Genomic DNA, 15,688 nt, shown 5'->3' on the forward strand with positions numbered 1-15,688 from the left:
ACCACTTTTGGGTCTTTTTCCCAAAGAAATCATGGAAAGGGAAAAGGGACCCACATGTACAAAATATTTATAGCTGCTCTTTATGTGTTGGCAAGGAATTGGAAGTTGAGGGGATGTCCATCAATTGGGGAATGGCTGGACAAGTTGTGGTATATGAATGTAATGGAATACTATTGTGCTGTAAGAAACTATGAGCAGGAGGAGTTCAGAGAAACCTGGAGGGTTTTGCATGGGCTGATGATGAGTGAGATGAGCAGAACCAGAAGAACATTGTACACAGTATCATCAACATTGAGTGTTGATCTACTGTGATGGACTATATTCTTCTCACCAGTGCAATGGTGCAGAAGAGTTCCATGGAACTCATGATAGAAGAGAATTTCCAAATCCAGGAAAAAAAAAGAAAAGAAAAGAAAAGAACTGTGGCGTATAGATTCTGAATGAACCATACTATTTCTTTTGTTTTTGGTGCTGATGTTTTTCTATTTTGAGGTTTTTCGTCATTGTTCTGATTTTTCTATTATAATATGACTAATGCATAAATATGTTTAATGTTATTATGTGTGTATATATATATATATAATATAGGATTACATTACATTATATATATATATATATCCTATATCAGATTGCCTGCTGTCTAGGGGAGGGGGGAGGGAGGGGAGGGAGGGAGAAAAATCTGAAATTGGAAGGCATGTATAGACAAAGGTTGAGAGCTATCTTTACATGTAATGGGAAAAAATAAAATACTTTATTAATTTAAAAAAAAAGAAGTTAGTGAAGAGAGAGAGGATGAGAACAGATCTCTTATACAATGGAAAACCCTAGTTTAAATCTATTTGGTATAGCCAGAGACAAAACCTTCCTTTTCCTGGCAGCCCACATGAAGAGAAGCCACCATGCCAAAGTCCCGGATGAAAAGAGGCTGATTCAGTGAGCAAGCCTCACTTTCCTACTTCATGTTTCCCTCCCCAAAAGGGGAGGTCCTTCAAGCTGCTTGGTTGAGGGTGGTCTCCTGTTGATGTCTAGTCCACAGCCTCTGAGAACAACACCCCACTTAGGGCCAGCCAGGTGTGGTCTCAATTTAATCATCCTTAATTAGGTTATCAGTCAATCTCTGTCTCACCCAATTCAATCAATTCCAAATCAATCTTCAGGTAGGAGCCCCTGGATGTCTTCCAAATACCATTATTTTGTTGTTGCTTTTGTTTTTGTTTTTTTGGTGAGGCAATTGGGGTTAAGTGACTTGCCCAGGGTCACACAGCTAGTAAGCATTAAGTGTCTGAGGCCGGATTTGAACTCAGGTACTCCTGAATCCAGGGCCAGTGCTCTATCCACTGCGCCACTTAGCTGCCCCCCCCAAATACCATTATTTTATCACAGCATAAAGAGGGCAGGAAGACACTGAACTCAGGGCAACAGAGGGACTCAGTCATACTTCACACTTTGGAATCAAGACTGTGTGAAGACCAGGAGACTTGGACCAGTTTTGCAAAGAGAGGAGGGGAACATTCCAGGTCCAAGAACACTTAGAAGGATAGCTACCCATGAACTGGGGGACACAAGTCAGCCAGAATGGTATAGAGACTGGAACCCAATCAGAGTTCAGGACAGGACATGGGTCATGGAGTATACAGGTCAGAAATGTTTAGACTTGAGGGTGGAGGGGCAAATACAGACCAGGGCTACACAGAGCTATAAGGGGTCAGGACTGAACATAAACTAGTGAACCCTCAGGGTCTGTGCTGCTTAGGGACTGCCCAGTTATAGCTTTATTATCATCCCTTGATTCCATCACATTGCTATCCTACTTACCCCTTCTTACCTCTGCATTTATGCCGCATCCACAGAAAACACAGGGCCACTTCGGCTTCAAATGCACAAGTCAGAATCAGGATCCCATTGATCTCACACAGCCAGGGAATTGACCTGAGAAAATAAACTGAAAAAAGCCCACAGATGAAGCATTATAGAAAGGGAGCAGAGTACATCAGAAATTTCAAGGCTCTCCAATTTTCCTCCACAAACAGACAGAACGTGAATGCAAAATGGACTCAGAGAAGCAAAAACAAAAGGGTAGAGCAGTTGTCCTCCTCAGACAACGTGAGAGGACCTCAGGAAATAATTTCATTAAAGAGAATGACAATAATGAGACAACATAGCAAAATCTATGGGATACAGAAAAAGTGGTGATCAGAGCAAAATTAGCATCTCTACGTGCTTACATTGACAAAATAGAGAAAGAGTAGAACAATGAATTGGGTATACAATTAAAAAAAACTAGAAAAAGAACAAACTAAAAATCTTCAATTAAACACTATATTGAAAATCCTAAAAATTAAAGATGATAATAAAATTTAGTATGAAAATTGAATTAATTAGGCTATTTGACCAACGAGGTCCTTTGTAGCTTTTTAAGTCTATGTTCCAACGAAGTTGTGTGATGTTGTTCTGTCATTTCACTCATGTCTGAGACTTTGTGACCCCAATTGGGGTTTTCTTGGCAAAGATATTGGAGTGGTTTGCCATTTTCTTCTCCAGCTCATTTTACAGATAAGGAAACAGAAACAAATAGGATTAAGTGACTTGCCCAGGGTCACACAGCTAGAACGTGTCTGAAGCTGGATTTGAACTTACGCCTTCCAGAAAAGGAGTTGAGAAGTATGTTAAACTAGATGTCTGTAGCATATTCCTCATGGGAATGAGCCTAGGGAAGCCAGGGCCAGCAGCAATACAGATTATCACCTGAAATGGAGCCACTGGGTTAGTCTCTAGATCTTTGGGAAAGAATAAGAAGAGACAAATTGGCATAAGACTGAAGGGGCTCGGGGGCAGCTAGGTGGCACAGTAGATAAAACACCAGCCTTGGATTCAGGAGGACCTGAGTTCAAATCTGGCCTCGACATGACATTTACTAGCTGTGTGACCCTGGGCAAGTCAATTAATCCTCATTGCCCTGCACCTCCCCCCCCCAAAAAAAAAGACTGAAGGGGCTTTCACCAGCTGAAAGTCCTGTGGAGACTTTGAAGCCATGCAATGGGACTCAGAGTTGAAAACAGTCATAGGAAATATCTATCCTACCCTTTTATCTTGCCAATGAGAAAATTGAGGCCAAAGTGACTTTCTTGCCTAAGGACATTGAGGAAGTAAATAGAAGATCCCGGATTTGATCTCTTCTACAGACTCCAAATCCACACTATTTCTAGTGTATCACATCCTGGCCCATACAAGATTGAAGATGGGATCCCTGTCTGAAGGGACTTTCTTCTTCAGGTAGTAGCTGTCTTCCCCCTACTTCTGGAAGATCTTTGTTTTGTTTTTGTTTGTTTTTTGTGTGAGGCAATTGGGGTTAAATGACTTGCCCAGGGTCACACAGCTAGTAAATGTCAAGTGTCTGAGCTAAGATTTGAACTCAGGTCCTCCTGTGGAAGATCTTTAGAAGCCAAAGAGAGATGGAAGCCCAGTGGAAGGCTGGGCCTTAGGGACATTTTGGTAACATGTAGGTAACATTTTGGCTATAAGGGACCATGCAGATGCTTCACACTTAGGCAGGATTTTTTAAAAAGAACTTGTAACACTCCTTATTGTAGGGGACTTTTCAATTATATGTCTGGAATTTGCTCTGAGTGGTACTCACAGACACTGCTCCAAAACCAACATTTGGTGGTATAGTGGATAGAGTATTGGACTTGGAGTTAGAAGTCCTAACTTCAAACCCTGTCTCAGACATTTACCATCTGTGTACTCCTCTGCATGTCTCCTAACCTCTGACAGCCTTATTTTCCTCATCTGTAAAATGGGCTTACTTCACAAAGTTGTTGTGAAGATCAAAATACATACTACACACAAAGTATTTTACGAATATTTATTTACGAATTTTTTATTTACGAATTATTTATTTACGAATAAAAGAGATAGCTCTTTTAAGAGCTATCTGGAGTTAACTATTATTATTTAGGCAATTGCTTCTTACCATAAAGATGGCCTGGGAGATCATAGGGCTACTCTATGAGCAAATGGATCACCTAACAGAAACCACACATGGGGAGAAGTTAAGGAGACAGAGGGTGAGATTGCATGGACAGCAATGGTACTTTTTCCAGAGTTAGTCTTCTGATTTATTGATCACCTTGCTAGTGTATGGAGGGGAGAAGCATAGTTATTTGGCAGTAAGCCAGGAATTCAATTCACTTTCTTTAACAGCAGGCTAGTTGGAACATGCTGTGATGATTCTCCTCCCCATTGTGACTTTGACATTGTAAGCCTTGAAAGGGTTATTTTTCAAAGATCTTTGTATCAATCTAACCCTCCTATGTGACAGTTAGAGAGACATTAAGCAGGAGGTGTAGAGATTTGGAAATTCATCCTTAACATGAGTGGGTGTGATGAACTGCTCAGAATTTTTATTACATTTTATTTTTTGTTTTTATGAAGTATCAGCATCTTAGCCTGTAGGCTGATTGGCTGTGCTGAGAAGGAAAAGGAGATGGGTTCCAGCAGGTGGGAGCCTTATACACAAAAAGAGTAATGAGTTATTGGAATATTCAAACCCCTAGATAGGAACTCAGGGCATAGAAAGCTCTTGTAGGGGAAAATTGGGGACTAGCTAGAACTGGTAAATAGAAAGTCAGCTTAGTAACTTTGAGTACTGCCTGGTGCCTCACACAGATATAGAACCCTGAGCAAGTGATCCAAACTCACCACCAAAATTAAGGGATGAAACATGGTCCCAATGTACCCCAAACTGGATTTCAGGCATAAGGGTGGTCTACACCAACTCTGCCCACCCTTTCATTTTGCCTTCTGGAATTCTTTTTCTTTGATTATCAAACTTTGGTTCCTTTTAGACTTTTTTCTTGTTTCACATTCCTTAATTCAGAAAACAACTTTGGGTATAGATTTTTCGCTCTTACTCCTTTCATCTTCTAGCATTTACTGAGACCTCACTTCCTCTAGAGGAATGCATTCCTCAGATGTCCTTTTCAATACTGATTGTACCTTTTCTAATCTCACTCAACATCACTTGTCCTTGGGAAGGAGTTAGAATACTACTCACTGCCATTGCCACTTCTAGATACTCTCTCTGCTGCTATAGAACACTCAATAATCTTCTTCTCCTTTGAGTCTCACTCTATGCAAATACACAGCCCAATCAGTTGATAGTTACCTACTGGCCAGATCATTTTCCCTCCTTTCTCAAAAAAGCTCATATTACTCATGTCAATTCCAATTCCTGTCATTCTAGGGCATATTTTGTATATGTTGATGTTCCTTCAAATATTTTAGGCTCTCAGTTTCTCAGTTTCCTCAACTTCTATGACTTAGTCTGTCATGGAAACTCAGCCACACAAAGGCAGAGATTGGAGTATTTTTGACCTTGCCATCACTCACAAATCCCTACTTCTATGATCAAGAATTCTGAAATTCCAAGATCGAACCATAACTACCTTACCATCTCTCTCTACACTTACTCCTCCTCACTCCAAAGATTTTCCTCCTCAACTTTGTCCCTACCTTGACTTCCAGGCCTTCCACCCTTTAGTACTTGGTCAGGCATCACCCCTACCATATGTTCACTTGCTTTTCCTCCTAATCTTGACTCTATTTTTAATTGGTTAAACATTACACTGTTTTCTATTCTTTAATCTCTTTCTGCTATCTTATCACTCATCATGCTTTACCAAACCCCATCTTCAGATTGCTTCCACCACCTACCTCTTCTGTTCTTACTGATGTGCTGATGAATAGATCTGGAGGAAGCAATGAAAAATTATTGAATAAGTCCACCACAAATTTATGTTATCTGCAATGACAAAGCATGATTCCAGATGACCCGTAGCATGGACTTGGGTTGCAGATCTAGACATCAATTTTTGCATAGAACCAATGCAGTACTCTATTTTTCTCAACTATATTTTTTGTTCTAAGGGTTTTGTTTTTAATCCTTTTTCTTTTGCTTTCTTCTTTTTTTTGTGAGGCAATTGGGGTTAAGTGACTTGCCCAGGGTCACACAGCTAGTAAGTGTCAAGTGTCTGAGGCTAGATTTGAACTCAGGTCCTCCTGAATCCAGGGCCAGTGCTTTATCCACTGCGTCACCTAGCTGCCTGGTTTTAATCCTTTTTCTACCTTTTTTCTTATAGACAGATTTCATTGATATATTTTGGTTTTGCATTGCCTGATTTTCCCATTCCCCTCTCCCCCTCAGAATTATTATTATTTTTTTTTTTAAGCAGGGCAATGAGGGTTAAGTGACTTGCTCAGGGTCACACAGCTAGTAAGTGTCAAGTGTCTGAGGCCAAGTTTGAACTCAGGTCCTCCTTAATTCAGGGCCGGTGCTTTACCACTGGGCCATCTAGCTGCCCCTTTAATCCTTTTTCAATGGAGATTGTGGGAGAGGGGAAGGAAAGCAAGGAGAGAAGGTAGGTATTGTTAATTTAAAAAATTTAAATATATTTTCCTAAAAAAACAAATTTATGTTATCTCATTTTAACTGTGCCCTCCCCACAGGTAGATTGTATGTATGCACGTATGTATGTATATCATATCACTAATTTCTCATTGTTTCTCTATCCCATGTCCCACAGTGGCTATTTCAAAACTTTACTTCTCTCAAGCTTCCCATATCACCTCTTACCATATCTGAAGACCTTGCCTCATATCTCCTGAGAAAATACTGATCATTCCACATTAGCTCTCTCTCCTTGCCTTTTCTACCTTCTTGACATTTTCCTCCACAGGCCTCTCCTTTGTTCAGTCTCTGATGAAGAAGTAGCCCTTCTCCATGCCAAAGCCTACCTCTCTCTGTAAATCTTTAAACCCATCCCCTCCCAATTCCCATCCTCCCTAGCAGTGGCCCACCCAGCAATTCTCTCTCTCTCTCTCTCTCTCTCTCTCTCTCTCTCTCTCTCTCTCTCTCTCTCTCCCCACACACACCTAATAGTTCCTTTCCTGTTCCCTACAAATATGCTTAGATTATCCCCATTTAAAAATGTTCATTTTGAGGGCAGCTAGGTGGCACAGTGGATAGAGCACAGGCCCTGGATTCAGGAGGACCTGAGTTCAAATCTGGCCTCAGACACTTGATTCTTATTAGTTGTGGGACCCTGGGCAAGTCACTTAACCCCAATTGCCCTACAAAAAACAAAAACAAAAAAACCCAAAACAAATAAACATTCATTTTATCCTATAAACCCCACAAACTATTATCTTGTATGTCCTCCCAATTTCACAAAATCTCAGGAAAAGCTTTATCTCCTTGCTTTATTTACCACTTAAATAATTCACTTTTAAATCCTCTAAAATCTAGTTTCTGATCTCATCACTCCAATGAAACTTCTTCCAAAATTACTTTTTTAGCTCTCTGCAGAATTTGACACTATTGACCTCCCTCTCTTCTCTGGGATTTCATGACACTGCTATACCTAGGTTTCCCTCCTGTTCAACAAATCTCAAGTATCTTTTGCTGTATCATGATTTATAACCTACTTCTAACTGTCAGTGTATGTGGGGGAGCTGTTCTGAGTGCCCTTCTCAGCTCTCTTTCTACTATACCTGAAGTAAACAGTCTTACCTAAAAATAACTATGTTTTTTCAGCCCAGACCATAAAGCAAAGTACACAGCAGACTGCTAAAAATGCTGACTAATTTAAAGCTTTTCCCCTATTGCTTTAAGGGATCAAAAATGATCCTTATTCAGGCTTCTACTTCTCTAACCCTATCTAGGGCAGGGATTAGGACTGAGAAAGAGGGAGGAAATAGTTGTTTGTATTTCTGTATGGCCTGAAAGAGGGCATCTAGGTGGTACAATGGAAAGAGTGCTGGGCCTAAAGTCAGGAAGACCTGAGTTCAAATATAGCCTCAGACACTTACTAGTTCTCTGACCCTGGCAAGTCACTTACCCCTGTTTGCCTCAGTTTTCTGACCTGTAAAATGTGTGACAGTTCAAAAGTTTGAGAAGCATAATTTCTGGGGAATTTAATAATTTTATTAATAAGACCTATAGCTTATTAATAAAAGGATAGTTATTTGGCCATCTCTCTTAGATCAAAGACCCTAATGGTGGTGGGGTAGCAGTTTATATGTCCTTGGAAGAGGAAGTATCCCTGAGGGATGCCCCATAGCCTCTGATTGCTTAATCAAATGGTAGGTGGACCATCCTGGATGAAGTAATTTAGGTCACTCAAATTACATCAATTTCCACATCACCTATTGATAATATGGAGAATCAACATTTTTTTAGGATCTGTCTGAGCAAACACAATGAGCAGGAATACACCTAATTAACCCAAACTTAGAATTTCTTTTGCTGTCTGATTAGAACTTGTCCTGGCTAAATCTCTAAGAGAAATTTCCCATACTAGTTGGTTTCTGGATGAGGAAGTAGAAAAGGTAGAAACCCTTAGGCCTAATATAATAATTAGTTATTAAATGTAAGAGAGAAATATTAATTTCTCACAGAAGGGAATGGCAAACCACTTCAGTATTTTTGCCAAGAAAATCCCAAATGGGATCATGAAGTATGAGACATGACTGTACTGACTGAACAACAACCATGACCTAGCACATGATTTGCACACGATAAGTTCTTCACCAATATAAGATGAATAAAAGGGGAAAGATGTCCATGAATGGGGAAAATAGAATAGGAGATGGTATAGGGAGGAAATTCATTTTGTCATTTTAATAAAAGGGTAATTGGGAGGAGCAGGGTTCCAAGGGTAGACATTTGGAGATGAGTGACCTTGAAGGGCATGGATGAGTGGCAAAAAGTACCCCAGAGCAAGTGACAAGGGACTGGGCAAAAGTCAGGGTCCCAAGACCCAGGGTTCCAAAGTCTTTGTCCTCTTCCTCATGAGACATGGCTGATAAACCAGATAGGAAGACCTTGCCCCAGTTTTCCCTCATAATTACCTTGAAATAGCAGAATCAAAACTAAAAATATTAAAAACAACAGCACCCAAAACGCAATAAGGCATATAAATAATTTCGGCAGCATAGTTGGTGACTCAGGTTCTTTACCTAAAACACAATTACACATAAATCTCAGAACCAGGGTTGTCATGAGAATCCTTACAGCACCTTTTCTCCCCACCTCCAATGTGCAAGGCTCAGGACCAAGGATAAAGACTAAATAAAAATTGATACATGCTGGGCATATAGAGAGAAGTGTTGGAGTAGATGGCCTGTGAGGTCCCTTTCAACTAGGACATTCTGTGATTCCAGGAATTGAAGAGCTAGGAAGGAACCTTCCCACCCCACCCCCACTCCCACCCCCATATATGCAAACAACCATGTCCAGTACAGGTCTTAGCTCCTTACCTAAGACCTTTAGCTCCATGTCAGCTTCCTCTTGGTGAAAATCATCTCCAAAGAGACACATATACCTTCCTGCATCCAAGAATCTCACATCCCGTATCTTCAGGGTGACATTCCCCCATGTGATAGCATCTCTCACCAGCTCAGTCCTCCCTTGGTAGTCTGGGGCTTGGTCTCCAAATTGATCCTCCCCATCTCGATAGAGATGTACCATGCGAGTGGATTGCAACCAGACCACCTCCATGTGCTGAGCACTCTGAGGTGGGGACAAGTAACAAGGTAACTCTGCCTCTGCCCCTAGTGATGCCTGGATTGGTCCTTCAGGTCCCGTCACTGAGAACTGTCCTGTTCAATCAGTCAGGAAGGGAAAGTAAGGGGTAAAAGAGGAAAACCACAGAGGGCAGGAGGGGTCAGACTTTCATATATAAAAGGGACAAAAGGAAGAAACCTTGAAGTAGGAGGGAGGATATATGGTAAACAGGCTCAGAGAGAGAGAGAGAGAGAGAGAGAGAGAGAGAGAGAGAGAGAGAGAGAGAGAGAGAGAGAGAAGTAAAGAAGAGGGGGATACATTATAAGGATCATGAGAAAGCCCTAGCAGGGAGAAAATATGAAAGTTGAGAAAATTCCAAGAAAATATTAGGAAAATACCAAGTCTTTTGGATAACATGGGGAGTTGGGCAGTACATAATCTCTATAGGCTCAATTATCAGCCTTCAGAACTCCTGTTTCAGACCAGAAGACAAATAAACAGAAGCAAGCACTTACCTGAGGCCATTTGGGGCATCATGAGGAAGAGGCAGAAGAAGGCAATGAGAAAACTAGAAAGACAGAGTCCTAAAGGACTGAGAATCTCCATCACACCTGGAAGAGAACACAGAGGAGGAGGAAGAGGGCTTAGTGACTGGTAGGGACATGAATATAGGTGGACAAGTGAGTATAATGGGGAAGTAGGACAATGTCAGTGACAGAGACACAAGGGCACAGTGACTTCCTGTGACATATCAGGACCAGTATGATAGGGGCATAGAGGGCAATGACTATAATAAGAATATGGGTACTGGCTGTGATGACACAGGGCACCAGTGACTGTGACAAGGACATGGGGGAGTTTTAGTATAACAGAGATACCATACCATGATTGTGACAAGGAGGGTGGTGGTGGTATCTATGAAAGAGATGGAAATGACCATGTGAGTGGGAGTGGATACCAGATCTCCTTTATGGAGGGAGGAGCCTGAGGTCCCTTTAAGGATGTTCCTTTACCCCAACTTATGTCCATTCCCCCTGCCCCAAGCACAAAGAGGTCCATTCATGGCAGAGAACATTTTGGGTAGGTAGAAACCCAAGAATAGTGGTGATATTTAGGAAAGAAAAAAATCAAGAAGGGTATTGTTCAGTATGAGGCTCCCTCTGTTAACCAGGTATGGGTGAAGGTTGCTGTGTCACATATCTCCCTTTTAGAGGAAGGCAGTATGCTTTGCTGCTAGTTCTCCCTCCTGATTGCTCCACACAGGGACCAGGGAGCAAAACATGACATTAGAAGTAAAGAAAAGAGCCTCCTCATGAACTCACCTGAAATTCAGGACATATAACTACTCATTGCAAAGTTGACCCTAAGCCATCCTCCCTTCCCCCAGGATTCTAACAGCACTCCCCCCAACTCCTTCTATTTCCTGTGTACTTGGGGAAAAGTGACTTGTGATTTGTTGAGAGATCTATGAGCCCTGTGATCCTTGCCTATGAATACAGCAGTTTGATTTCTCATTGGGGAAAGAAATAAGCCCATCTGGAAGAAATAGGCCAAGGAAGAGGATAGCAAAGGTGAGAAAAAAAGAAGGCACAGATTTGAATGGTGAATAAGAGAACACTGAAACCACAAGTATGGGGGGGAGAGGATCAGATATCCCAGCATGCTGTTCAATTCTCAGTGCTTGAACTCCTAAGAAATTTCTAAGAGTGCACACATTGAATGAAGTAATTTAATTCTCTAGTTAACCTTAGATTTTATTTTGTTCCTGGGTAGCAGAGCTCTTAGGTATTGTGTCTTTTATCATCTAAATTAATCTGTATAGCTTCATCAATTGCTCTTTCATCAATTTGATTTGATAAATGTGTTTCCTACTACCTGTCAGTGTATTGTATAATAAGTGTGAGAAAAGCAAACATTGATTTTGTATTTGATTTCACTCTGTCTTGTAACTACCTAAGTCATGAACTTTGTTCAGAAATTCAGTGGGTCTGTAATGAGTTAAGTTTAGAAAACAAGGTCTCCTGCTAATTGTTTATCTATTTTTGACTCAAGAAAATCTTCTATGCTGGGAAATGTGGTTGGATACCAGGGAGTCTCATTTGGTATCTATACACCATCAAGCTATCCTTCAAGGATGTCTTGTCCACTCTCTCTGACCTTGCAGGTAGATTCAAACAATGTACATATCTTAGTCCCAGGAGGGAAGGAAGGGGGTGTTGCTAGCCCCTCAATTCTAACTTCCAACCAATCATATTGTTCCCCATGCCTCAGCTATGTAACCAATCATGCTGTATTCCACCCCATGATGTCATTAACCCTGTAAAAAATTATATTATTTCCTCATCTACACTGTTCTGTTCTTTGTTCCATGTTTATAAAAAGAAGCTGCATCTTGATGTAGGTGTCTTTTGGCTAACTGAGGCAGTTGTTAGACCCACTCTATTAGTATACTTACGCCCTGATTATAAACTGTTATCTTGCTCACAGAATACATTCCTCAGTTTACCTTTGTTGAATTTTACTCATGACAAGTACATGGTCGGAGGTGAAGCTAAACTATCTGAAATTAATCTCTTAATACTCTGCAGATCTGGGTTGGAACTATTTCTCCACCCCACCCCCATCAACCATCAAACATGACCTTTATCCTGAATTCTGAAAGAATTAAGTCCTTAAAATTGACATATCTGATTATAATAGATATAATTCAAACCCAATACTTCTTTTAAAGATAGTAAGGAGCAAGCACCTATTGACTGCAGTCCCTTTGCTACCCACAAAGGTAGAACTCCAGTCTCCTAGGAATTATGAGACAGGGAATCTTTATATCTATTGATATATCCCTGGTCTGGACAAAAGGTACTAGCCACCAATTGGCCTTTGTTACATGGTCTACTTTATTACACATAAAACATTATCCACAAGAATAATTTCATACTATGTTGTTTCTCTTACAAAAAAATTAAATATATTTTGAAGCATTGAGAATTTAGTGGTGATTCTGAAGTTCCACTACAAATAAATATTGATACAACAATTTAAAATATAATATTAGCAAGGATATTTCAGCAACATATCTTAAACATTATACACTATGACCAGGTGGGATTTGTACTGGGAATGAAGGACGAGTTCAATATTAGCAAAACTATAAGCATAATTGACTATATCAATAACAAAAGCAACAAAAATTATACAATTATATCAATAGGTGAAGGAAAAGTTTTTGATAAAACACAATACCCATTCCTATTATAAACTGTAGAAAACAAGAGAATAAATAGAGCTTTTCTTAAAATGATAAGTAGTATCTATCTAAAAATAAAAGTATGCATTATTTATAATGGGAATAAACTAGAAGCCTTCCCATAAGATCAGGGATTAAGCAAGCATGTCCATTATCATCATTATTGTTCAATGTTGTATTAGAAACAATAGCTATAGCAATAAGACAAGAAAAGAATTAAAAGAATACACATAGACAATGAGGAACCAAAACTATCACTTTTTGCAAATGATATAATGGCATACTGAGAGAACCTTAGAGAGTCAACTAAAAAAACTAGTTGAAACAATGAACAACTTTAGCAAAATTGCAGGATATAAAATAAACAAATAACCAGTATTTCTATACATTACCTTTTTTAAAAAGCCCAGTTACAAGATAGAGGCTGGATGAACTCATTACATTTTTATAAAATGGAAAAAATGGGAAAGTATTAAGAATAAACAGTATATTTCTGAAAAATTCTTTGGAAACCAATTTCAGTATTCAGGGTACTAAGTGAATCTGTACCCAAAAAGATTATAAAAAATTAGAGAGGAAAAACTGAAAAAATTTGAGAGACAATTATATTCAACAAATGGAGTCAATAACAACAAAAATCCATTGTTAAAGACAGAAAATCAAAAACAAAGTAAAAGCTCCCAGATACCACTTTCAAACCTAGGATGAAACATTTTCCTTCAAGGAATCCCTCAAAATTCACCACTGTAGTTTAGTATTCAACAAACCCAAACTGCCAGTTACCAGGAAAAAGACTCACTCTTTGACAAAGCCTTTTGGGAAAATTGGATAGCAGGTCAGCAAAAATTATGTTTAAACTCGAAACTCACATCATATATCAAGCCCCAAATGGATCAATGATCTAGATATAAAGGTCATATCATAATTTTAAAATAAAGGATAAAGGAAGAAATTACCTTTTGGACTTCATGACTAAACAAGTGATAGAGGATATCCTATGATATAAAATTGACAATTTTGATTATATAAAGTTAAAACATTTTCACTTAAATCTAATGTAGTTAAAGTATAAAAGGAAATATATAAATAGGAAAAAACTTTGCAAATTCCTCTGATAATGGTCTCATATTGAAAATATACAGAGAACTGACTCAACTTTATTAAACTAAAGAGCTATTCTCCAATAGATAAATGGTCGAAGGATAGGAAGAGGCAGTTATCATTCCTCGAAAGAATCCACTCTTGAATCTCCAAACTTTCTCTACCCTGCCACAGAAGCCTCCCCCAACTCTCCCTCCCACCCCAAGTTCATTTTGTCCCATTACCTATTTACCTTGGAAGTTCACTCTATCACTAACCTATTCACCCTAGAGATTTGCTTCACTCCTCTTGCCCCTTCCTGTGATTTAGTAATTTCTCCTAGGAACTCCATTTAAAGAAATGTATGTAGGTTAGCCATGTGTGTCTTCATTCTTCTTCTCACTGTACCTTCAAGAGGACTTTAGAATTCTAATCAAATGCAATGATAAATCACTATTCCAAAATAATGCCAATTAAGTGATCATTAGGTGGCTGCATTAGGTGGTTAAATGGCTAGACATGAAGTAGTTATTAATGGCTCAAGGTCTGAAGTGAGCTGCCTCAGGGATCTGTGTTTTAACTCCAGAGCATTTTTAACTGATGACCTGAATAAATGCTTGGAAGGCAACAAAGTAGTTGTCTATCAATCAGTACACAAATATAATGAAATGTTACATTGCAGTGAAAAATGAAGAATAGATGAATATAGTGAATCTTACAGGAAGAAAAAGGTCAAAGGCATAGATAGCTGCCCCTTCAATCTAAATTCTTTGTAATTCGCTTTACAGAAAAAAACAATACTCTATGCAAACAACATCAAAGCAATTGACATGGATTCAAATCATGTGAACTGTATCAGTAACTGTGATAAAAATTAATTGTGGCAAAGATTAAAGATTGTGGAAAGTTTAAAGGGGGAGATTAATGCTCCATATATCCAATTTTGACTCTCACATAACTTTTTCATGGACTAACAGAAAGGAACCTGGCATACAGAAAGCCTTCACGACTTGCTTAAAAACATCCATAGCAGTACATCAACAAAATTCCACATCAGATATATCATATATAATTGCTTTCTTAGTAATATCAGTTAAGTAATAGAAAAACAGGCTAGTTTGGAAAAAAAACTTGTATACAGCTGTACTAAATTTTTAAAAAACAGTAATAAACAAGGCTTTCCTGAAATAATCATTGGAAGAACAATTCTAATCAACAAACAGGAAATGAGACAAAATGACCTAACAAAGAACCAAAAGCAACAACAGTAGAATTCATAAATAGTCCTGTTGGAGGTGGGAATTTGGAGGGTAAGCCAATTACAGTTATATTGAAATATAATCACATGAACAAACCAGAATTCAGAAAATTAACCACGACAAAATTCCTGCAAACCTTATAACAGAGAGAGAGAAAATCCATTGGTCCAGTTTCAATTCAAAATCACCAAAAAAATTCCAAGGCTAACTATAGTGGAGGGGAGTATGGGGGAAATCAAGTCCCAAAGATTGGCCTCATTGAGTTGAGTTCTATCTGTAGAGTAAGCCAGGAAAGGCCACATAACATGCTCTACTGAGCCTTTATTCCCTTTTTGTTCTTTGGCTACTGGGATCGTGTATATGTATAGAGGCTGTCTATGGGGGAATACAGGTTTGATTTGGTTTTTATTTCTCCTCCTTATAACCTTTGACTACACTAGAAAGCAGTCACAGTCTGCCCCATAGAGTTGGAAAGTTCTTTAAAGGGATCCTACTGTTTGACAGTTGGGTCCCAATCTGAGCCTCATTGATACTTTG

General features: G+C 39.2%; 1 protein-coding gene across 1 annotated transcript in view; it reads right to left on the reverse strand.

The window, feature by feature from the left end:
- Positions 1 to 10,640, reverse strand: part of LOC122745664 (butyrophilin-like protein 2) — a 34,871-nt gene extending 24,231 nt beyond the window's left edge. Inside the window, 5 exon segments of the mRNA XM_043991073.1 lie at positions 1,826 to 1,942; positions 8,911 to 9,018; positions 9,319 to 9,660; positions 10,081 to 10,187; positions 10,522 to 10,640. Coding sequence (XP_043847008.1) covers positions 1,826 to 1,942; positions 8,911 to 9,018; positions 9,319 to 9,660; positions 10,081 to 10,187; positions 10,522 to 10,640 — 793 coding nt within the window.
- Positions 10,641 to 15,688: the final 5,048 nt, after the last annotated feature.

The sequence above is a fragment of the Dromiciops gliroides genome, chromosome 1, assembly GCF_019393635.1.
Source record: "Dromiciops gliroides isolate mDroGli1 chromosome 1, mDroGli1.pri, whole genome shotgun sequence".
Classification (NCBI taxonomy): domain Eukaryota; kingdom Metazoa; phylum Chordata; class Mammalia; order Microbiotheria; family Microbiotheriidae; genus Dromiciops; species Dromiciops gliroides.